General features: G+C 39.2%; 1 protein-coding gene across 9 annotated transcripts in view; it reads left to right on the forward strand.

Moving 5' to 3' along the window:
• The window catches only part of mctp1a (multiple C2 domains, transmembrane 1a), a 187,207-nt gene that overhangs the window by 151,953 nt on the left and 9,519 nt on the right, over positions 1–25,735 (forward strand). For 5 of the 9 annotated variants that reach the window (XM_084412902.1, XM_084412903.1, XM_084412908.1 and 2 more), the window contains 4 exons: positions 1,551–1,607; positions 17,314–17,423; positions 19,077–19,186; positions 19,588–19,685. In XM_084412902.1, the coding sequence (XP_084269028.1) occupies positions 1,551–1,607; positions 17,314–17,423; positions 19,077–19,186; positions 19,588–19,685 (375 nt within the window). Of the gene's footprint in view, positions 1–1,550; positions 1,608–8,128; positions 8,231–17,313; positions 17,424–19,076; positions 19,187–19,587; positions 19,686–25,735 lie in introns of all 9 variants that reach the window. The other 4 variants (XM_084412900.1, XM_084412901.1, XM_084412904.1 and 1 more) reach the window with 1 other exon arrangement.

Below are 25,735 nucleotides of genomic sequence, written 5' to 3' on the forward strand. Positions count from 1 at the left end.
CATATGCCCGAGTTGTCGTATGTAAATACACACATGCACACACATGACCTTGAAGCTTTGATGCGGGATTGACAGGAGGAACCACAAGAAGAGAAATAATGATCTATGTCTTTTCAGTCCTCCGGCAACAAAAACAGACATGTGATACACACTCCTCTGGGCTCCTGTGAGCCACGGAGGCCAAATATAATGTTTTCAGTTGACCGAGATAAACTCTTTATTTGTGTGCCAACATATATCGTCTGATTATTTTGGTGTCTAGAGTTCTGATTAACAAGCCAATGAGATCTGAATAATTAATGCTGCCAAATTACCAGCTCACACAGGAAGTTTTTCTTTTTCTTTTTTTTTTTCCTTCTGTTTGTGAGAGTAAAACATGTGGCATATTTTATATTCTATAAACTCAACGGATGCACTTTCCCAAGAATGAATAAATGTGACGTAAATATAATTTAGTGATCTGGTTTATTTTATCATTTTAAGTAGAAGTAGGTGGAAATAGTACTTGTCTGTGCAAAATTCATGGCTATGATGTTGTGGGTGGTTGCCATGTATTGCTAAGGTGTTCTGAGTGGTTGTGTAGCATGTTGATACTGCAGTTTCAAGGGTGTTGCTAAGTGGTTGCTGGGATGTTCTAGGTGGTTTATGAAGTGGTTGCTTTCTAGTCTTAATCAGAAGAGCCCACTTCTATGATATTCTCTATGAATGTATTTTCACTAAGTACAACATGTTCCTTGATTAAAATCTTTGTTGATCCTGGAACAAAATTCCAATCATCCAATTAGAATTGGTGGACAAGTTTACGGTTTATGTCAAGTTTAGGCTTACAACCAGGTATAGGTGCTTCTGCATCAGTGTTATTCACCTGTCATTTCTGATAACTGATTTTTGGGATAAGTTATGGGTAGGGTTAGGTTTAGGGGGGGATGGGGTTAGGACTAACTCATTTAAAATAACATATATAACAACTGACTTGTTTTTTGATACTGTATGTGTGCATTCATATAAATTCACCTATAGTTCACTTGTGCCTTTCACACAGCTAAACGATTAGTTGCTCTCTATCTTGCTCTCAATATTCTCAGCATCACTCTATTCATCTTTTTTTTGTTAAATTTTGATGTTCTTCTGGGAGAATAGAGTAGCCTGCAGCATTTCTCGAGGTCATGGGCATACGGCTCTTTGTGTGCTTGAGTTAAGGATGAAAACCTGAAGGGGTTTTGAAGGGACCATTGTTGGCCTGGATCTGGTCCACTGAAGCACATAGTTAACGTTCTATGTCATCAGCCTCCCTTTGCCAAAGGCTCTATTGAGGTTTTAACCTTATGGACAAGAGGACACAACTGATGACTTTAGAGACTGAGGTCAGACTCAGGGGGTTTGCTTTCTATCAGTGGACTATGTGCTATCATTTGTTTTCACTTGAAGATGTGGAGATGTTCCTAAGTGTACATGTGAAATTGATTTTCTCTTTGTTTTGTTTTCTTCTTTTTTACCCCCCCCCGCTCCGCTCTCTTCTCTTTTGTTCTGCTCTTCACAATACACATCAGCAAGCTGTGGAAGATTTGCTGGAGGACGAGGAGGAAGACTTTGACAGAGATGACAAGGTAATTATCGGTGCCACTCTCAAACATGTATTTCAACACCGATGTATATTTAATACTCAAATGTTCTCTAAAGTGTAATGTATTGAAAATTCAGTTGTTCTCACGTTTGACTCAAATACCAATAGGTCTTTTTTTTTCTTTTTTTTTTGTGTGTTTTAACACTTTCCGCCACATTTATATAGTAAAGGTCCACAGCTAGTCTGTCAGAGATACTAGTGTCTGAAGTCTAGAGAGTTCCAGTACATGTTTTCTTTTTACCAAGAATAAAGGGGAACCACATAGGCATAAATAAACTTGGCTTCAGGGTCTCTGTGTTGAGCTTCTGATACTTCTCAAGGCGTTTGAAGTGCAATTAATAGCATTCAAATGACCTCAGGCCAAATGCCCCAGCAGCATTCACAAGAAAGCATTTTAATGGTTCTGAGCAGGCAGATTCATGTTATTGCTCGGCAAAATACTAGCACTCATGCATTTTGTCTGGAAATGGGTCAACAAGAATGTCAAGTACATTTTTTGAGCGATGTGAAATTATAAAGATGAAAACATAACCTATGACATCTTATGTACATTCCTCTTTCGTGGACTTAAAGTGCATGAAGTAGAAGGGTGAATGAAGAAGAAGAATGAACCGGTATCTGTATTAATGTCAAAGGATCTGTTGTACCTTCAGACAAATTAGCTCAATTCAGTTGAGTTGTTGGAAAGTTGAGAAGGGCTACTCTGGGCTACTTTTCTTCTCTGATGTCCTCTCTCTGTCCCTTTTGCCCAATCTTTCTCCTTTTGCATAGTCTTAGTTTGCATAGTTTTGCATAGTTTTGTTTTGATCTTCATGAGTTTGCATCAGTGTTTAGGAGGCTACTTTGAATTAGTGATGATTAGCCTATAGCTTGGCAAATTACACAAAGTTCAAGTAGTCAGCAATGTAAAGTATTTTTTAAATGCACACACACACACTTAAATGACATATTAAATGTCTTGAAATCAATCAATCAATCAATCATTTTGTATTGTACCATAACTTCTTTTTTTTTTTTTTGCACCATTTTCAATGCTTCATAGCATACATAGTTCATTACTGTGACATTTAGTACAGTGTCTTGTACATTTTTGTATTTTTTCATCAATTTTAATTTACTCTTTTTGCTTTTGAACAAAATGTGTGTAGTTAAATGGTTGGACAGTCACTGTTGCACTCGCATTTATATGCCACAAAAAATGACATTTAAATTTAAATTAATTTCTATATTTATTTATTTACAATAAATACAATTAAAGCACAAAAAGCTGTCCTCATATTTAAAATAAAAGTAAAAACATAGTGGTAAACAGAAGCATTTTACTAAATATTTAGATTGAATTGGTGAATCATTTATTTTAATTAATGAATTATTTATAAATATTAAGTTTCATTAAGTTGCAGCAGATTTACCAATGTTACAGATGACAGAGGCTTCGCATCGCTCTGCTGTAAAGCGCAATAATGTGATGAAAAATACAGTGATGCAGAATTATGTCAGGCTGCACAGATACTAGATAGCTCGGTAAAAAGATATAGATAAAATAAAGACAATAAAAAGTAGCTTGGTACTTCAATAGTCACACTATTTGGGGAAAAATAGCTGCAATAATACCATACTTTTAGTGACTCCTCAACAATAGTTTGCAGTTCTTTGTTTTGGTCTCTTTACTTTCTATTCCTCATGTCAGTTTGTTGATGACCTCACACACTCATTACCTTCTCTGTTTGTTCAAACAGTAAAATACTGAGGTCACATCAGGGTAGGACCACTTTCACTGGATGAAGGAAAGGGGGAAAAAAATTGATAAATGTGCCAAGGCCTCATTTTAATTGAACTTGAAGCATATGTTGCAAGTATGTGCAATATGTCCCAGATGTTTAGGCCAGGCCTAGTCTTCAGCTCTTCCTTAGTCTCCACTAGGAAGCTATTAGCTGGATAACCTTTGCCCCTGGGGCTAAATGGGGTATTACATGGCAGGCACCTGTTTTGCATTGGACTGGGGACCTCTTGCAGGCATAGTTTGAGCCAAGACATATGTTTCTACTTAACAAACTGTTTCGTGATAGTTAAAAGTGTCTTTCTTCAGACTCGCTGCAGATATTAGTCAATTACTCTTAATGAAAGTCCAAAGTCAAGACTAATTGATGGAGACGGATCAGTTGTTTTGCCCAAGTAGGCAATTGGTTCCAAAACAAGAAAAGGGGAGGGAGAAGAAGAGAGAGAGAGAGATCAGGTGAAAGCAAGGTTAGTGCAAGTGACATTGTAAAAATGTTTTAAAATGGGTGATTTTTGCTGAGCCACCTGGCTATGTGAAATCAAATCGGTGTTGAGGAAGCTGCTTTTAAATCATTTTAAGTACTAATACTGTAGTTTGCTACTCTGCAAGTTACTAACAAATTGTAGCTAATTGCATTAAAACTGTTTTTAGTTTTGATCTTAGATCTTAGATCACTTTAAAAATGTACAGTGAAAATAAAAATCCAGACTTATCATTAAAAACATTATTTATCTGAATATATTTTCACCAAAACATTTATATGAATGCCAGCCATTTTGTGTTACCTCAAATTTTAGAAGCATTCAGGAGTGAAATGCCTTGAGCTCAATGGACCTCTTCAATATCCCTGCTTCTTTAAAAAGCAAAAATTCAAGCTAGCAGTCCTGTACACATAATTTTGGGGTTGGGCGCAGGTTTTTGGGAGAGGAACGATCTCCTGCTGCTACTTTCAGATTGACGTCAACGGAAAAGTAATTTGTGAAGAGCAAGTTATTACATTTAGATTCTTTTTATTTATTTTTACAACAAACGAGCAAGTAAATAGGGTCAATTTTTGATTTTATGTTAGCCTCAAATTATTTAGCTTTTAGCCTTTAGTTTCAAAACTTCTACAGAACTTTTTGTGATCATGGATTTTAGGGTTAAACAATTTGGATGTCGTTGTATGCAAAAGCATGCGGAGTACATGACATTAAAGCCATATGCTTGCCACACACTTTTCCTTTTCTCTTTGCCAGGCTAGTGCCAGTGTGTGTGCATGCAGATGTGTACATGTGTGTTTACAGTGCTGAATAGCTCTCTGGAGAGTTCGCAGACTCCACCAAATTCGTCAGCAATCTCGGCAACAACAGCCAAAATATTTTAACACCTGCTCCGCCAAACACATGTAAACACACAGGCAGAATGGCAGGTAATTATCCAGGTGATAATGAATGTGCCTCACATTGTTAAACCTCTCTCAGATATGCTAGTGTGGAATTAAGCAGTAGCATCGGGTACGCTACGATAACATGCCTAATGCTCCGCTTGTGCCACAGCTGTCTCGCACTTGTGTGCAGCCGCTTTCCTAAAGAAAGTTTTCATTACCTTTCTCTGTTTTTATGCATCTAATATTCACCTGTCATAAAGCAGATGCTGAAAGCCTAGTCTTTCTTGCTCTGATAATATTTTGAGAAAAAAACTATGGTTGTTTTTAATGGAATAGTTCACCTAAAAATCGAATTTCTAAAAAATCCTCATTAACTCACCCTCATGTCATTATTAAACCCGTTGGACTTTCTTTCCTCTATGGAACACAAATGGAGAAATTTTTAACAGTGTGCTGGTCGCTCTTTTCCATGCAATTACAATGAATTGTCATTATTAAACCCGTTGGACTTTCTTTCCTCTATGGAACACAAATGGAGAAATTTTTAACAGTGTGCTGGTCGCTCTTTTCCATGCAATTACAATGAATTGTCATTATTAAACCCGTTGGACTTTCTTTCCTCTATGGAACACAAATGGAGAAATTTTTAACAGTGTGCTGGTCGCTCTTTTCCATGCAATTACAATGAATTGAGACTTAAAGAGCTCAAAAAAGTGGTCATAAAAGTGGCCCATATGTCTTATTTGCTGTAGTCTAAGTGTTCTGAAGCAATAAGCAAATAGTTTTGTGTGAGAAACAGACCGAAAGTTAAGTTGTTAAACACTGATACCAAAATATACAAGTCCATGTGCAGCCCAATTTTTGTGATTGTGCGGATGGTGTGGACACAACAGCGCATGTGCGAGTGACTTGAGTGCTTGAAAACAAAATCCACTAGATAGTGCGGATGCGCCTTTCTGTTCTCCTTTGGCCTTGAACACGGAAAATGAAGTATACCTGGGCCTTGAGTCAATGAGTTGAACTCGAACTGAATCAGTCAGATTTGTAAATGAATGATTCACAAAGATGTTGTGAACTGGTTCAACCAATTATTAGGAATTAATTTGAAAAGATTTGACTCAGCAGAATAATTCATCCACAAATTGGACATAACTACTACTTTCAGTAACTTTCAGATTTTCAGGCCAGTGCCACCCCTGATTGAAGCTTGGCCACCCCTGTTGCGCAAGCATTTTGACCGCATTAACAACTAACTTTTCTCTTTTCAAAGTACTGTTCACAGCTATGTGTCCATCCAAAGTTGCAAATTTACCATAAAACATTTGCGTGAACAACAACACTGAAAGTGTCAATTTGTTTCTTCAACAAACCTATTTAAAAGTCTTTGGATGTAGTGCAAAATGGAAAGACCACTTTTATGAACTGTTATGGTGCTGTTTTAAAAGCCTCTCATTTTGTGTTCTATAGAAGAAAGTAATGACGAGAGTGTGTAAATCACAGATTTTGTGTGTGTGTTTATTTATATGTATTTTTCAGTAACATGCACTACAGCATCCCATTCATTTTCAGGTCACTATTCCAGGAAGGTTTTTTTTTTTTTGCACATGCTAATTGATAATATGGCTATTTCTGTGATGTCATCTGAAGCGGTGTTGTGCGGACATGTGTCCGGAGAGTACGGAGGGATAATCAGCGTTAGTGCTCCGTCTAAGAAGCAGCCAGGATGACAGCGCCAGTGTCTCCAGGGAGTAAAAGAGAGAGGGTGAAAGAGTGCTGAGATTAGGAGTGTACGCTTGGCTGGGCACTGGAGTAATGGTCCTACACATACACACACAGCCCGAGGAGGAGCCGCCCCAGATAAGATACACACTGCAATCATGTCATGCTCACAGGCTTACCACAACTCACGCACGCCTCCTTACATGCCCAACAGCTGTTAGGAAGTGAGCGCGATTGTGCTGCCTGCTCGACTGGATATTAAAAATGGCATGTAACCGTATGTTGTATGTCTTATAAATAAACAAGCATTCAATATGAATGTGAAGCAAAAGAGTGGCAGAGAAAGAGAGAAAAAAAGGATATTGTTTGTTGTCATAGGCTTGCCAGTTTCCATGAAGGGTCTCAGTTTTGTGAATTAATATCTAAATTTAGCTTTTAGGCCAGAAATATATACTACAAGTATGCAAATGCTGACACTTGGCCAATGGATCGCAAGCCCACGGACAAACTGTGGAAAGACAATGGAGTTATCTTTAAATATCTGTGCCATAAACAGGGTGTAATGCAATTATTATTTAGGTTGCTAGCTATAAACGCGTACAGTACTGTATACATATTAAAGTTCAATAGTTTTGGGCTGGTAATACTTTTGTCCATTTAAAGTCTCTTATGCTCACCAAGGCTGCATTTATGTGATCAAAAATGTTTTAAAAACAGTACAATTGTGTTATATACAGTGCCTTTGAATATACAAAATGTCTTGTGAGCAAAATGTCTTAAGTGGTAAAGGTAAAATAAATATTCTTCTATTTCTTCCTTTCTCTGGACCTGACCTTGTTTTTAGTGTTTAGCCTACACTTACCCACTCTCTCCACCACACCACAGCCACTTTAGCAGGGAGAAACATAAGCTAACCTCTTTGCACTGTGAAACACTGACAATCTGATCCCGATTCATGCACATTTATGTCCGCTAGAATCTAGCATTACAAGCAAGCCTTATCTGGAGATAACACACGGAGGGTTAAACCCAGCCGAGCAGAGGCAGGGGGTTGATCTGGGCGATAGCTGCATGGCAGTATGTAATTGGACTAAAGAGTGTGCTAGGGATTATTTTTATTACTTTGAAAAACTGTGACTGAAAACTTGTTCTCGGGCTATTGAGCTTGTGATACGCGATGCGTATCCTCAGGTAACGTGGCTTTCTTCAGTGCTAAGGAGAATACAGAGAGAAAGAGAGAATGTTTGTGCTTCTCTGCCTCCTTTTCTTCTCAGCGCCTCTAAAAGATGAAAAGCTTCATGCTGTAAAAGCTTCATGCTGTTTTTTTTTCTTGGCTCTTTTCCCTTTTCTTTTTATTTAGGGGAGAGATGCTCCTAGGAAATGCATTTTAATCATGTTTGGCTAATAAAGAGAGATTAGAAAAATCCTACACACACTCAGGGCATTGTCTTGTTGTGTAAAATAGCGTCATTGTTTGATTTCTCTATTTTGCCTTTTCTATCAGGTGGATTTTTTTCTCTCTCAAGGGTCCGGAGCCATCTTAGTAGCCTTCAATGTTTTTTTTTTTTTTTTTGTCTAACTCTTTTCCTTTTGTAGCCCTTCTTTAAAAAGATCTCAATTTATTCTGGTCCACAAGGTGCCGGGTTCAGTCCCCTCCCAGGATGGCCGGCTGCCGGAAAGCCATATCCTTGCGGATATTTTGGCTTCCTGGCACTTTGAGTGGATTCGCGTGATGGTGGTAAGTGCGGTCCGTATGTCCCCGTGTCTCACTTCTATGGCTCATCGTCTGTCACGCCAAGCAGGGTTGTTTGTCGCTCCCTTTCACCTTTCACTTTGTTCTCAGTTGTCACTCTTCCTTCTTTATCTTGAAGAACTAGCTTTGTGACCAGTAGTTATTTTTTGGACTCTGGAATAGCTGGAAACTTCCTACACTTGTTCGGTTGGTGCTAATGCTAGATCACCTTAAAGGGTTTGTTCACCCAAAACTGAAATTTCTGTCATTAATTATTCACCCTCATGTCGTTCCAAACCCATAAGACCTTCGTTCATCTTCGGAACACAAATTAAGATATTCTTGATGACATCCGAGAGGTTTCTGACCTTCTGATAAGCAGCAACGTCCTTGCAACTTTCAAGGCCCAGGCAGTAAAGACATCGTTAAAATAATCCATGTGATTACAGTTGTTCAACCTTAATGTTATGAAGCGACGAGAAAACTTTTTGAAAACCTTCGTTCATCAATTATTCAACAATCTCTTCTCTTCCGCGTCATTCTCCTATGCTGTTGACGTAGTGTAAACAGTGCAGCGCTTCCTGGTTCTATGTCAGAACGCCGGCTCACTATTAGCTAGTTCCTAGTATCACACCCATGTTCCATGGTGCTTACGTAACCAGCGTCGGCCAATAGTGTGGCGGCGTTCTGACGTAGAACCTGGAAGTGCTGCGCTGTTAACACTATGTCAACAGCATAGGAGAATGACGTGGAAGAGAATTGTTGAATAATTGATGAACAAAGGTTTTACAGGTTTTGAACGACATGAGGGTGAGTAATGTAATGACAGTAATGACAGAAATTTCATTTTTGGGTGAACTAACCCTTTAATATGACAACCTGCTCAGTAGAAAGTGGCTTTTGGGTTTGGGTTTTCTCCTTATGGTTCTGGCTTAAAGGTTGTAGTGTGCTTTACTAACCTAAGCATTCAATGTGAATTAGGGTATACATATTTGTGCTGTCACTAACCTTTTTCAAAACCGCTAGTGCGCCAGCCACTGGCTGACCCAACATGGCTTACTCGATGACTTCATCTCATGAGAAACTCATTTGCAGCTCAGATAACGGATAAAGGAACACTGAACCTGTGCTGTATAGACAAGGAAAGCAGCTTCCAAGAAGATGGTTTATGAATGAATAATGAGGGTATATTGAAGTTTGTCCCCGAAGTGGAGGGATGCCATTGCCATTTATATCCTTTTGAGAAGCGCATCCCTCAAGGAAACTTTTAAAAATTGAGAACGTCTACATGCACTCGTTATAGATGGCATCTCAGCACACTGACTGTGTGTCATTTTGGATTGTTTAGTGTAATGGGACACTGCATTAAAGAGATGAATAGTTAAATGCCACATTACTTTTTTAGGGATGGGTTACAATGATTGTCTTGTCCAACAACCGACTAGTCGATTAAGGTCAACTTGGTTATTTAGTACTTAAACTATATATATATATATATATATATATATATATATATTAGATAGATAGATAGATAGTTAATCAATATTGATAAATAAATATATTCTGTCATCATTTACTCACCCTCATGTCATTCCAAACCTATGATTTTGATTTTGATTTTATTTCATATGGTGTTTTTTCCCCTTTATTGGGACAGGTGTAGAGAATTGACAGGAAGCAAAATGGGAGATCGGCAGGTGGGATCAGGAAAGGACCACGAGCTGGGACTCGAAGTCAAGCTGCCCAAAACGCAACTGTGCTGTCGGGAGTGTGGGCCATGAGGCTATCTGACAAAGATTATAGAAAATATTATTTTTTAATATTTTGCACTCTAAGAAACGTGTCCAAACGCGTCCTGTGAACTCATAACAGGCCTAATTCTATTGAATGTTTGTTGTTGACCACCTACTGAGTTGTCAACTTTGAAAATTTGTGGGTTTGAACATCCATATGAGCTATATTGGTTTGCCTGTTGGTGCCTAGCTTGATGATGTTTCCCCAGTTTGACGGCCTAATTTTTGCGAGATGGAGAGAGCAGGGCAAATCCAGTGCAGCGGTGGATGGAGCTTATTGTGCTCCATTCATCATCAGGTGGCATCCAGGGACCCAGAGAGGACAGGGCAAGGAGAGCAGGGGGAACACAAGCGATCTGAGGTGAGGAGGGGGGGTCGCTCCAGGGGTGAGGGGCATCATCAGAGAGGCTGGAGAACAGGGGCAACTATCAGGTTGACCTTGGGGCTGATGGAGTGCCTTGCCCGCTGGGTGCGGAGGCCTGGGGAGTAATGGCGAAGGTGAACCCGGCTCTCCAGCGGATCCATTAGAGCCTAATGCTGTTGTTTTTAGCAGGGAGCAGTGGGAAGCAGAGGTCGGACGTAAAATAAAGCTTATTCTCCCTGTTTACGGTGTTATTCATCTGCACGTCATTGCACAGTGATGGGAGCTCAGGGCAATGGGGTGCTAGTGTGGATGCAGGTTTTTTTTGTGCTCCTTAAAACTGAGGGTGCTCGCTTGTCATGACTAAAACCTTCCTTTTGTGTCTGATCAGAGAGAGCAAATGACGCAATGGTCATACATAAAAATAAAGGTCAGACATATATATTCAACATAAGTGAAGAGTGCAGCATATCTCTTTATCTGCTATTATGAAAGACAACATTTTGTATGATCTCCACGTAGATTGCTATAATTCATAGCAAACTGAATCAAACTTATATCGTGTAGTCTCTGATAAAAAAAAAAAAACCTTTAGATCATCATGAACTTCCAGAAGCTGGTTGAACAAGTCTTGCTAGTTTAGCCTGGACAGACCCATTTTTAGTAGGGGTAGACTTTTGATTGAGTGAATTTTGATATAATCACTTTCTTGCTCTTTTCACTTGCTGTCATAGTTTGTAAAGCACGCAAATAGCCCACAGACCAGGGGTGTCCAATCTTGTTCCTGGAGGTCCAACGTCCTGGAGAGTTCAGCTCCAACCTGCCCAATTATACTGTATCTAGCTGGTTTCTAGAAATCCTAAACACCTTGATTAGCTGGTTCAGGTGTGTTTAATTAGGATTGGAGCTGAGCTGTCCAGGAGTAGGATTGGATGCCCCTGCATTTTAAGAATTTAAATTTGATTCATAAAAGGATTAAAACCTGCCTTATTTGCACGCAAACACTTAAAAATGCACCTTTCTGAATTTGAGCAGAATATTGTTCAGTACCTGCTGAAGAGTCACAAAGACTGTTGTTAGACCTTGGCCCAGAATACTGTTTCCAGAGGGAACGCCACAGTGAGGGCATGTGGATCTCCAGAGAGTAGCTCAATAGCTTTTTTGCTGCCTTCATGGTCACATACTGTTGCGTGGCATTCAGAATCGCACCTATTTTTGGAGTGTCACAAGAGATTTGAGGAAAGGTAGAACCTGGGGATTTGAGAGGCGAGGATAGTGCCTCTGAACTTCTGTCATATTCCCAAATGTTTGAAACATACATTTGTGTGCGTGTGTGCGTGTGTGTGTGTGTGTGTGTGTGAAGTTCTTGTTTTGTTGTGATGCTATATCACAGGTGTTTTGTTAAATTATCCGTGATGCAGTGGCAAACACCCATGACTGTGACTGTGTTCAAACCTGGTTTGCACCATTTCCCTGTTCCTGTTCCATGCATCCATTTTATTTTTTTTTTGTGAATACTTTGTTGTTGCTTTCCTATTAATAAGGCGCACATCTATATCTAAATTACAAATAAAACCTTGCAAGTGTTGAATTGAACTAGATTATTTTTTTAGGAGAATCAAAGAGGAAATTCCCAAACATCATATACACAAACTCTCAGAATACTACTTAGAGTAAATTGCTTGTTTTCTTGATGATGTATTTGAGGTTGTGTCAAAAGATTTTTGTTTATATTTACTCCTTAAAAACAGTTATGTGAATGTTTTTCCTTTTGATGTAGGGATATATTTTGGCATCCAGTATTTGGGATAGAAGTTATTGGGATCAAGCAGGCAGTCAGGGGAGTTTCCGTTTAGTCTGACACACACCTCAAATCTAATTAAACTGCAATTTTAATTAACCTCCCAAAGTGCTCAGACACGAAGACGAGGAACAATTTCATTGACAAGCCTTTCCCTGTACGTCTCTTCCCCCGTCCCATTCATTATGAATAAAGTGCTAATGAACTACTTTTGGAAAATTAATGCACTCGTCTATTTAAAGAAGTTGTTTTTCGTTTCATGTTTTCGCTGATAAGAGGTGGGCTCACGTCTGTCTGAGGGGACATGTCTTGGCTTTATTTGCCATCAGAGGTGTGGAACTCTTTTCCTTAGTGATATCGCTCTCTACTTCTGCCCGTCTGGGTCAGCGCTCCTTTGGCTCGAAATGAGAGAAGACAAACAAATAATACACGTATCCAGGGAGCAGCCTGGCCCGGGTGAAATGATTTCATTTTCATCTTGATCTCTATCTTATCTGCCTCCTTTGTTCCCCTCACCTTTAGCGCTGCGTAGATCAAAGAATCTTGTTTTCTCTCCCCCCGAACACGCCGAGAGAAGGGTGTGGGTGTGGATTAGGCCCGGCTGGGGGTCCGTCCTCTTGCGTTTGGGCTCTGGCTTTGGTGTAAATGAAGTTTGGCGCCCCTGGGACATCGGTCCCCCTCCTGCTGTCGTTAACAAACAAGATATGCCCTCTACGAAGTGTCTTTCCTGGTCTGTGCCAACCTCATCAGTCTCCCGCTATGCTGGTTGCCCATTGCGAAGGAGTTGGAGCCTCCTGATGGGACGTTGAGGTGTGAATAGCCTGATGTTTGGAACTGGCTGGAATGGACTTGCCTCTGCTTGCCTGTAGCACTAGCAGCCTTAAGGAGTTTGGTAATAGGGATGCGCTAGGGGGTCCCAGACAGCTGCACTCATTTTTACAGTACACACAGTTTAATGGTAACACTCTGGTCGGCACTGTACTTTCAAAATGGAAGAGTATGTTAATTTATTTGCCAACCACTGATTTCACAAATTTGTTTAACATTTAGTGTAATTAGGGTGTTATTTGATTAATCAGGTAGTCGGTTTTCACATTAACAATGACACTTTTTGAGAACAATGCTTAAAAGGTCTTTGTGACATGGCCTGGTGTTTAGATTGTTTAGATCTTATCGACTGCATCTGTGGCATTTATAGTTTGGACAAAATAAATAAATAAAAATCTTTGGTAACACTTTAGGCTCTCGACTGAGCCTGGGTTCTCCCAAGGTTTTTTTTTCCTCCATTGGGTCACCTGATGGAGTTTTAGGACACCATTAGGTCACTTGATGGAGTTTTTCGGTTCCTTGCCACTGTTGCCTTTGGCTTGCTCAGTTGGGGATATTCTGGGGATATTTAATTTGATTTTATCAATCAATAAATTCCACTAGAAACAAACCTTGTTGTATTATTTTAATTTAATACTGTGAAGCTGCTTTGATACAATCTGTATTGTGAAAAGCGCTATACAAATATACTTGACTTGACTTTAGTTACACACGTTACATGTAATTACACATAACAGTAAATGCTGCATAATTACAAGTAACTAATCCTTAACCAAACCCTAATCCTAACTTTAACCATATAGTAAGTACATGTAGTAAATATTTAAAGTGAAATAAAGTATTACACAGTAACAATGCCACCTTAACATTAACAAGTGTAACCTTATCTTTATAGTATTGCACATGGATTAAGGCATTCCAGAGGGTTTGAAGCAAAATAAGAAGCTTGTTTTGTTAAAGCACTTGTTATTTTTTCCTAAATTAAAATGATCTAAATCATCTTTGTTGGTGGTGAGACTAAAGTTACAGGCTTTACCAGTTTGACATGGAGTTGAAATATTGGATATAACTGTATTATTTCCATTGTGGGAGAAAAAAAAGAAAAGAACTGAGCAACTGACCACATGCTAATCAATATTTGTGTCAATGATGTGACATTTTCATATATATTTAAATTTAATTTTAATGTATTTTTTTATTATTATTAAAGATATTCATGAATTGGTAATGCGTGATTGTAAAACTCTTGATTTGCAAAAAAATATTTTATCTTGAAAAATATATTTTAAAACATTTTGAAATAATTATAAAGATATGTGCGCTCACATGAATTCAAGGTGTGAGGAAAATGTTATTAGTTTTTATCTAATTGTTAAACCACTACATTTTGAGTCATTAAATTGAAACTTTTCTTGAAAATGGTATAAAAGTTTTTTAAAACCATATAAAACAAACATAAATACAAATCTTAAAACTGTATATTTTCCCTTTTGTTTATCATGGCCACTCTTATATTTAAATTGACCCTTAAACGTGTTGTTTATAGAACTGCAGTTTAAAAGTCAACACTCTCAAAACAATCAAGCTGTTGTACTGAAATTGTAATGTACAGTGTCCTACAGCAGTGCTGATATTCAGTAGAGCGTGTGATAGCTTGATTCAAACTTTTTACATTTTGACATTGTGCATTTAGAAGAGTTCAGATTTGGCTGCACTGTTGAAAGACACTTTAAACAGAACTGATTTTTGACTAAATATCAATTTCCCTTTGCCCGCTGACATCAAGTGTGCCTCCTGCTGTGTCACGACGTGTGTCCGCATACGTGAGGAAGAGGACCTGAGGTAATGGAATGCCCATGTGTCGCTCCAGCGGCCCACAGCTCAGCCAGGATCCACAGCGGGCTCTTCTGCGGCAAGTTGCTCCTCGGCTTGTAGTGGTGTGAGCGTGTTTATGTGTGTGTGAGAGAAGTGCGGAGGAGCAGTGAAAACAAGCCTCTCCCCAGGCTAGTGTTATTCCAACCTCCTGCCTTCCTCAATCCACTTTTGAAGGCAGGAAATCGGAGTTAGCTCACGGTTTGAGGGCCATGTGGTAATGGTTTAGACTGCAGAGACCCATGACCTGCACCTCCACCCTCGCTCGCTCACTCGGACACGCACACACACCGATACCTTGTCCCTCAAAGTCTTCTTTTCTCATATAGCGGCCGATACAATGGAGTGTATGTTGGACTTTTGTTTCGCTTGATAACGCAAACCAGATGGGAGTCAGGACAGGGGAGTCTTGTTAAATATTTGCTAAGAAAAATAACCCTGGGACGCGGTCTAATTATATCTATTTGTCTTGTGTGGCTTTTTGGGAAGGCGATGTGGTTATGCAGGCCATATTGGGCTTCATTTTTCAAATGTGGGATCCAGTACAAAGCATGGGAGATGGATGGGACACTCTGTGTGTTGAGGCAGTACAGACAGTTTGATCTGGTTTTTCCTGAGACCCATCTCTGAATTATAAGCATATTTCATCATTTTGGGGAAGATATTCCAGTACCAGTCTCATTCTTTGCTTCACTGTTGGCATGAGTTGTATATACCATTTTACATACCTGTTTGGTGTGTAGAAATCAACCATGGGGTGCAGAACCACTAAAGATTAAACAACATTAAACTGACACATTTTTTTAAAAAGGCATTTGAATATTGTCTTGTACTAAGAGTGGCCTTGGAGTCAAACAGATTGAGAACATATTTAATTTCGACTGTAGACACATCCTGCTTGTAAAGGTGTTAATCTCCTTGTTGTGCGCTTGCGTCACTCTGTCTTTCAGAGCCGACACATGATGTGTATTTAAACCTACATAAAATTAATTTAGGCATTGGTCTTGGACAGACAGATGAAGACTGTGGCTCAAGCATGCAAAAACCTGCTACACATTTAAGCATACTAGGTGTGCACCAAAAGGTTAGTTCTATCCAAAAATGGAAAGTAGTAATCATTTCCTCACCCTCACATCATTCCAAACCTGTATGGATTTCTTCTGTGGAGCATGACACAACACAAGGGTATGTAAACGATGACAGGATTAACATTTTTGGATGAACTATTCTTTTAAATGCAAATAATTTGTGGTATCCACTTGCGTCTTATGTTAGCGTCTCTATGTGGGGACACTAGCTCCCTCTTTTGCTGCTTTGATTTGCACAGTGGGTTTTGATCCAGAGGTTCAGTAGCTGGTCGTCTCATTGTGGACATGATCCACTGCAGTGACATTTCAATTGATCTCCATGAAAGGCCTGAGGATGGCGACTGAAGTGCTTCCAGATAAACCTGGGCAGGGTTGAGCAGAGGCCGGGAGCTCTCATAAAGCAGACGCAGGGCAAAGGCATAGTAATGCTCGCTGCTGCATGGCAGTGCCCTCCCTCTGGGTCCATTTCGCCAGGACATTTTGTTCTTCTTAAGTGCTGCCAGTCCGTTTGTGTAGGGCCTCCGGAGGGGCATAGCCTGTGTCAGGGTTTGGGGATCCGGACGTAGCTGAGTTTTCACATTGCTAATATGCCAGGATTTATCTGTTGTTCTCTTCAAAAGGTTGTCTGATAGAAGGAAGGTAGGTTAAATGGATGAATTTTGAGTTTTAATCTTGTACTTTTTTGGAATAGTTCACCCAAAAATGACAATTCTGTCATAATTTGCTTTATTCCAAAGTGGTATGATTTGCTTTCTTCGGTGAAACTCAAATGAGATGTTTTGCAGAAAAACGGTCTATTTTTGTGTGAACTTTCTCTTTAAGGGTTTAGGTGTACGGAAGTGTACGTGTTTGTTTGTCTCAGCACATCAATGCACTACAACAGTCTCTGTCTGTGTCCACACTCAGTCACTGCATTCTGTGTCAACCCAATTGTTGCATGACTCTTCTTATTGTAAGAATAAAATCAGAGCCTTTTGACTGTGGAAACATTGACCTGACGCCTACTTTTGAGGTTCTTGTGGCCAGTTGAAGACCATCTGAAGTTGAAAAGAAAAGATTTTTGATGCACATAGTAATGATGGTGGTGATGGCCACAATGATGTCAGCATTGTTAAAACCTGGTTACCCGACATAGCTAGTTCTCTCTGAAAAAAGTATTAGAATAAATATTCTTCTCTTTATTGATACACAAATTGTGATTCATTTTAAACATGTCTATTGCAGAATGGAGAATTTGGAGAGAAAAAGAGCTTGCCCAAGCCTTTGATGCTTCTCATGCTCTTTCATTTCTTTCAAATACATTTGCCCAGCCTCTCTCTCTTTCTCTCTCCCTCTCATTCTTTTAGGACTCAGAGAGAAAGGGTTTCATGAACAAGCTGTATGCCATTCAGGATGTGTGTATCAGTGTACAGAATGCTCTAGATGAAGTGGCCTCCTATGGTGAGAGGATAAAGAAGTAAGTCTCAGCTCTCGCTGCTTGTGCCTGAGCAGACACGTGGGCACCACCGTGCCAACCTCTGTCACATCGGACTCAAACAAACACACACACACTTGCTTACACTGCAAAAATAAAAAAGTTTTGTCTTGTTTTCCAAACATCCTTGTGTAAGCATCCTTAACATAAGACAAATTTACCTAAAAAGGTAACGACCAAGATTGGGGTCAGTAAGATTTTCGTTTTTAATTTTATTCAGCACACATTAAATTGACAAACGTGATAGTAAAATCATTTATAATGTAATATAGTAGTAACATAGTGATACTGATTCTGAAAAATGCTGATTTTTTTATTTTTTTTACTTTCTACACATGACAGAATCATAGTTTCCACAAAAATTTTAAGCAGCACAACTGATTTCAATAATAATAATAAAACAAATTATTGTATTACAATGATTTCTTAAGAATCATGTGACACTAAAGACTGGATTAATGACTGGTGGGAATTCAGCATTGACATCACAGAAATAAATTACATTTTAAAATGTATTAAAATAGAAAATTGTATTTTAAATTGTACTAATATTTCACAATATTATACACATTTTTCTGTATTTTTGCATCAGCCGCAAAGAGACTATTTTCAAAAACATTTTAAGAAATCTTAGCGACCTCAATCGTTTGGAATGCATCTTGAATTTAGTTTGTTTTTACCCTGTAAGCAACCTCAATGAAGATCTCACTAGAAAAAGTGCAAAATCAGACAAAAGTATGGATGAAGATAGTTCCTCCGTATGTTATTATAGTGCAATTCGAATGAGAATTAGCAGCTGTAACCCCCTATTTTGACCCCTTACCGAATTTACCACTCCTTCATATAACATAGCATTCGTATGAGATAGTAATACTGTACCTTGTAATAATGTATTTATTATTATTACCATGACACTGAATCATTATCAATTTCCTGTGCCATTGTATTTACCTGGTACACCAAGTTACTCCAAAAAAAAAAAAAGTATTATCATTGTACTGATATCGTACAGTACATGACACTTTATTTCAGAGTACGAGTACTTACAGTGTACTTACCTAAGAAAGTACTGGTATATAAAAGGTAACTACATGGGTTAAGGTTACGTTTAGGTGTAGGTACAGGGTTAGTACCAAGTTATTACCCACTTATTGCAATTACTATAATAAGTACATAGTATGTACATGGGGAACAGGACTGTAAAATAAAGTGCTTTCAAAATTGTTTTACAGGTGTTTTTATAACTGCTGTTTTGATAGAAAATATTGCAACTATAGTAACATTTTATAAGGCCCCACTCACATGAAAAAGTGTAATGCCGTGTCTACACCAGGCGTGACCTTTGTTGGGCTTCAACAGCTTGATAGTACAAATGGATTTGGAGCTTTCAGTTTGATGCATCCATTGTAGACACTGTTGTCGGAAGTAGCGCATTTGCATGAAGTATGTTAGATATTGAATGGGGCATCAGTTTTTTGAAGTGCCGTCATGTGCCGCATCCATTATAAACACTATCACTGATTATAATGGGTTCTTTTGTATTTTGTTGCGTTGCACCGTTCGCGTCCAGTGTAGACACGGTGTAAGTCTGTGTTGAAGAAATAACATGACACTCATCCTTTTCTCTGTTCTCAGTACTTTCAACTGGACTGTGCCTTTCCTCAGCTGGCTGGCCATAGTGGCCCTGTGTGCGGCCACTCTTGTGGTGTACTACATTCCTATCAGATACATGGTTCTGGCCTGGGGTGAGCTATCATCCATTACGCTTACAATCTGTCATGAATGATGAAATAACAAGACTGAGTAGCATGTTACATAAAGCGTGTTTTAGAATTGCAAATGGACTATTGCAGGAGGTCACAGGGTTTAGTGGCAGTTAAAGTTTTCATGCTCCAGGGACTCGCCACCAGAACAGCAGGGAGGACGGTAAACTGCAGAGCTCAGGGCAAACTCACTAGTAGCTAATTCCCCGTGTGTGTTCAGATGTGAGGCTCTACAAGGTCAGAGAGCAGAGCTTCTGTCAGCTCCATAGCAGCTTATTCTTTAAAGTAAAAAGACAAGGGTTTAGAATCTGTACAGGATCTTATAAGGTCCATCTGAACTGCACTCTGTGAGGCCTGATCACCACTGTTGTTTCAACTTTCAGGGGTCAACAAGTTCACCAAAAAACTGCGAGACCCGTACAGCATCGACAACAATGAGCTGTTGGACTTCCTGTCCCGAGTGCCCTCAGACGTTCAAGTGGTAGGTTATTCCTTCCGACATTCACCCTGACTTTCTGATGGTTACCCAAAAATTATAACACTTGTATGTATTTAGATTTTTGCCAATTCTAAAATTGTCACGTCTCACACCTCTCTACAATACCCATGATCCGAGGGTTCATTTATGAATGTACTGTAGCACAGACAGTGCAGGAGGAGTTATGTTTAAAAGTTAAGTTTAAAACTTAGTTTCTATTGGTTTGTTTCAATCCCCAACCCTAAGAATGAGCAACAGTAGTGATGCTAGCCTTAGCAAACATAATAAAATAATAACAATGAACTCAAATGGTTCTGCTGTGGGAGAATGTATTTGTGCAGAGTTTTCTGGCTCCCTTTAATTTATGCTTTCCGCTCATGGTAATATGCATAAATGCAGAATCAGGGAATTCTATTCTTGTCATCACAGACAGCCTTGTGACTCATTACCATGGAAAGAGTGCAAGATGTTGACTTTTTAAACAAACTTCACCTAAACTTTTAGACCTATAATGGCACTTTATTCTTTGGATATACAGTATATATTTTACGCTTTAATTTGATATTTCTTCAGCTATAAGTATGGTATGTACCAGGGCTTGATTTAACAGATGTCAACTCACTTCTTTTTGTTTTGAAGGTCTTGAAAACTTCTTATCATGTCTGCATAATTTTCTTTGTGCAGTTGTACATCATGTACATTATTTTCTATTGTACATCTTAAAGTATGAAAATCCATCATAGAATATTAATTATTACACTTCAAAAACTAAGCTAATATATAACAGTGATCTAATCATTGTTTATTGATTTAAAATGTATTTACTACGTATTTACTAAAATGTAACATTTCAAATTTATTAACAATCTCTGGCTGCGACAGTTCCATCATGACCAACAATTTGGCCGCAATTTTTACAAAGTTAGTGTATGTGATTACCAAGGAGAAAGATTGATATGAGAAATGAGATGTGTGAATAATCTTTTTTTTTTTTTTTTATCATTTCCAGTCAAATTATGCAAAAAGTAATTATGATTTATAAAGTATAATATACTGTACACAAATATATATATATATATATATATATATACATACATACATACATACATACACACAGTATACTCACATTGTTAACAAAAAAGTAAACAAATATTATTATTTTATATTAAAATATTTATTTACTAGTGTTATTGAAGTCCACAAATCTACCTTTTGGATCTTATATGCTGCGGATTTATATCTCCATATATCCGTAGTTGAAAAAACACCCAATTATATTCTTATCCCTGTTAGTCTGCACGTGTCTCTCGGTAGATTTATAGACTTCTTGCTGTGTTGTACTGAGTCATGCTTTGTTATTGAGTGTAATGAGTGTAAAGCAGTAATCCTCTCCCGGTCTGCTTCTACATTAACCGTGAGATCTGAGTTATGCGGCCCGCCCCATTGTCCCGTTCTTAATCAACAGCGTTCTGTTCGAGCAGCGAGGTGCTGGCGTTTAACTGCAATTAAAACCTGAGCTCGTAAACACAAGCCCGGCCTGTTATCGTGCTTCCTCTGTGTCGGGATAAACCCTGCGGTGCTGACGGTGGGGGTGACACAGGGCTCTGATCCAGGACCAATCGCTTGCCACATCAGCACAGACACGCTCGCCTTTGATGAGCCCGGGGCGGCCGGCAGGCTTTGATCTCTATAGAGTCGTAATCTCTAGCCCCTGCGTGGCTTTGCATCGGCCATGCAGCTGCAGGTAGCCTGCTCTAAATTAGCACGATGCGGCTAGGTCGCTAAGGTGCGTTTACCCCAAACACCTGGAGCCCAGAAGGTCCCTGCAGGTAGGAGGCCCAGAGGAGACCTGGCTAATGATGTACGGTGAGGTTCATGCTCAGAAGAGCAGGCTGCCGTGGGCTTTCTGTGCCCTGTTACAGCTTTTGATTTAGGACAGTCCAAAAAAGTACTTGAACATCAGCATGATGCGCGGAACGTTCCGCTCTGCATCGCACAACTGCCCGTGGAGGTCCGTTCACCTCTGTTTTCTGGGTTAGAGACAATGGGCGGGGCGGAGGCTGCGCTTCTGTGGGACCTCGGAGACTCAAACAAAGCGCCCCTGCATCGGGGTGTGATCTGCACATGCCCAGGGGCCCGAACGTTCTGCACAAGTGACAAATGGAGGGCTATTTTTGAGGTTCTGATGCGACCCGCGCCTCCCGCACCGTCCAGTGATGAAAGCCCTGCAAGGCCGAGAGAGAGGGCCAGCATTGCCTCTTTTACAGATCATTTGGAGGTGCCTCAGAACAACATGAACTGATGAGCTCCTAATGATTTTTTATATATAGGGCATCTGTTCTGCAGTCTGTGAGTACAGAGTGTCTTTGAATGGGAAATTACAACTCCCACAGCTCTGTGGGTGCATTTCTTTACTCACCTTGTTTGTGTTATTTTGAGTGCGCTGCTCGTATAGACCTTATGCGCCAGAGAAATAAGCACGCAGCCATCTTTAGAATTTTGTGTTTGAACTTTAGTTTTTGCAGTAGCTCTGTATATTTCTATGGCATCACTGTTGAAGAGTAATTAGCTGGTGAAGTGGATTTACTTATTGTAGAGTTAACTAAAGTTATCATGAGCATTGTAATATTTGAAGTGGATGGCATAACAAGTGTAAGTAGACTGGGAAGATTTTAAAATGAGCGGTTCATTCATAAATCCGTAAGATCTTGCCTTCGTGTTGTGGAAATACAAACCGGAAGACAGAACACAATGGGCCCTATTTTAACAACCTAAGTGCATGGTCTAAAACACATGGCGCAAGTGCACTTGGGGCGTGTCCAAATCCACTTTTGCTAGTTTAATGACAGGAAAAATGGTCAGCGCGCCCAGCGAATGGTCTAAAAGGATTATCTCTATTCTTTTAATGAGTAATGGGTGTGTTTTGGGCGTAACTTGCAATAAACCAAGTCTCATCTCCCATTCCCTTTAAAAGCCAGTTGTGCTCGCGCCATGGCGAATTCGCTATTTACATGTCGGAATTTGCAAGCGGAAAGACTTAACACTTCTCCAAAGAGGAAACGGATCTGCTCATGTGTGGACCATCTACGGGACAAGCCGGATTCCACCATATCTTTATCTACACAATAAAAATCTTTTACATTGTAATCCTTTTTTTATTATATTTGCCATGTTTAATATTTGGCTTTTTTGGCAGGGTGTGCACCCTGTACACCCTGTGTGTGTAATAAGCAGAGTGTATGCATGTTGTGCACCCACCTATTGGCTCATATTACTAATGCACCCTTTAAATAACAAAAAAATACTGCGCCATTGACTTTAGACCAGGTTTTTGTCGATCAGTGGAGCAGTCAGTTTCAGTTGCCTCTAGGGATGCTCATATTGACCATTTAACCGTTAACCGAAAGTAAAAATTTTGACCGATTAATACCATCAGTTAAACGGTTTAAAACGTTTTTTTTTTTTAGCTTCTTTTTTTTTTTTTTTTTGCTGCATGGTTTAAAAATAAAATACTATATAGCTTATATTATCTCACGGAGCGCGTAGACGCGCAACCACACACGTCTCTAGCGAGACGTTACCTGTGTATTCCCGGGACATCGATCCGTCCCATAGGAGAGGGTGTTTTCAGCCGCGGGTCTAATGGCGTGTTCACACCAAACGCAAATTTAATTATTTGCGTGAGTAGATTACATACAAAGTCAATGCAAAGATGCGAATGACGCGAATTGGGCGACGCGTTTGCCGCGAAAGCTCGATAATGGCCTCAATCGCGTCTTCCACGCAAGACAAGTTGAAAAATTTCAACTCGAGCAGAAAATTTGCGTGAAGAGGTGAAATTCACCGAGTTGAGTGCGCCTCTGGATGGTGATGTGAACCCAGACACGTCGGCGTTTGGCTTTCCTCCGTATTTGGGACTTCCACAACAAGTACAGAGCAGCAATATCATTTATTTCAGACATGACGGAAAAATTATGGCAGAAAGAAATTGTGTTGTTGTTGATGATGATGACACACTCCTTTGCGCGGTATATTTTTATTCGCGAGTGACGCGAAAAACAAGAAAAACATCCCGCGAGTAATCTAGAGCGAGTAAATAACGCGATGCGAATATACACTTCGCGTTTGACTGTCAACAGGCTGCGCTCCAGACTGACCCCACATCACGTTGATTGATATGTTGCTTTTTTTAAATAAAAATTAGACAAGGTGTTGAGGTAGGGCTGCTATTTTTATTTAACGAAAAATCTTAGTCTAAAGGAAAAAAAAATCCGGTTTTTGAAAGCTTTGTTCAAACGGATTCAGTGTTTTCTTTTTGTCGTCTTAATTTGTTAATTATTTAAGTTTAAAAAATATATTTAGTGTAGGCCTATTTTGTTTTTTATTTGTATTATTTTGTTCTGTTTTTCTCTCACTGTCAGAAATGCTGCAGGTGCGTGAAAATTTAAACTGAATCCAGGTTCTGTTGTTGATCTGTTCTGTATGCTGCTGTTTGCACTTTGCACGTTAAAATAAACCCTTAAAAAAATAAAAATAATTAATAGTTAATAATCGATTAAAGAGTGGAAAATTAATCGAAATGAGCATCCCTAGTTGCCTCAAAATAGCAACGATCCAACAATGCGCCTGAACAGACCTCGTTTTCAGACCAGCACAAATAGGTGCAAATGCATTTGCTATTTAAACAACGTTGCGCACAATGTGAAAATGATAACCGTGTCGGGCTGAAACGATAAAAAAACACTTGCGTCGCTCCTGGCACCACATTGCGCTGGGTGTATGATAGAGCCCTATGGGTGCTGCACTGAAAAGGGGCGGGGCTACATAAGGTCAATATGCACATGCATTTCGGTGGATACAGATCAGTGATGTGTTGTGGTCTAAAAGGAGGCAAATTCTCCTCTCTGGCTTTGGGGTTCTTTTCTTCACAATGTTAATGTTCCAGGTTCATATGATGTTTAAACAATTACTGGGTTAATGGAACTCTGTTTACCAAACTTTTATCAATAAGCATCTAATACTATAATATTAACATATTCACATTAGTATACTATTTTTAAAGGTTATTTCTGAAATTTAAATGTTGTTACATGCTTTACAAATAAAAGTTATAAAAACTTTTTAAAAGTTATAAAAACTACTGTATATTATTATTATATTTTATAAAAAATTTTTTTTATTATATTAATTGCAATTATTTTATTTTCCATCCATCCATTCTTCAAAACGATTGTCCTATGTAGAGTCACAGGGATGCTGGAGCGTATCCTAGAATCTCAGCTGGGAAACACCCCTGATGGTAGGACAGTCCATCACAGTTTATTTTATTATTCTATTTTATTTACCTCTATTTCTCCATTCACACTCACATCCACACTATACTTCAAAACATTAGCTCAAGACCTCCCTCTGAAACTTTATCAGCTGGTGTCGCTGTTGGACACTTCTACTAGATTAGTGGGTTCACACTTGTTGTAATATATTTTTGGACTGTTGATTACTTTCTCCTCCAGATTTTTTAGGAAGGCACTGCTGTCCTTTTCTCCTTTTGGAAAATGCCCTCAAAATGGATACATTCATTAAATTACTTTATTAGTTGTCCACGTTGAAGGTGTTGTGAAGATCAGGCAGGTTAAGTGTACACTATACACAAGTGCTGTGGTTATTCTAAGGTTTGTTGTAAATTTTAATACATACCACCTCTGTGCACTGAGCCCATGGCCTTTTAAGTGCACTGCAGGAGACCTGTGATATATCAAACCTGCTGTGAGGTGTGTATTCACTTTGAATTACTCTCCCAGTTTACACACTGTTCTTTTCATGTACCCGCCTATAGACCCCTCCGAGAATATCTTTACCTGCTGTGCGTCTGCCTCACTGCTTTAAATAAAGCACATTCTGATATAATGCAATACTTTCTCCCTTAAATGAGGCCAACTGGCATTACCAACTTAAAATTCTCTACCAGGTGTCTAAGACGTGTCCTGTCGCATGCTTTATGGTGCCATTAGCCAATGGAGGAACTGCGTGCGTAACTGGGACGCTAGCAATTA

Source organism: Rutilus rutilus (assembly GCF_951802725.1).
Source record: "Rutilus rutilus genome assembly, chromosome: 7".
Classification (NCBI taxonomy): domain Eukaryota; kingdom Metazoa; phylum Chordata; class Actinopteri; order Cypriniformes; family Leuciscidae; genus Rutilus; species Rutilus rutilus.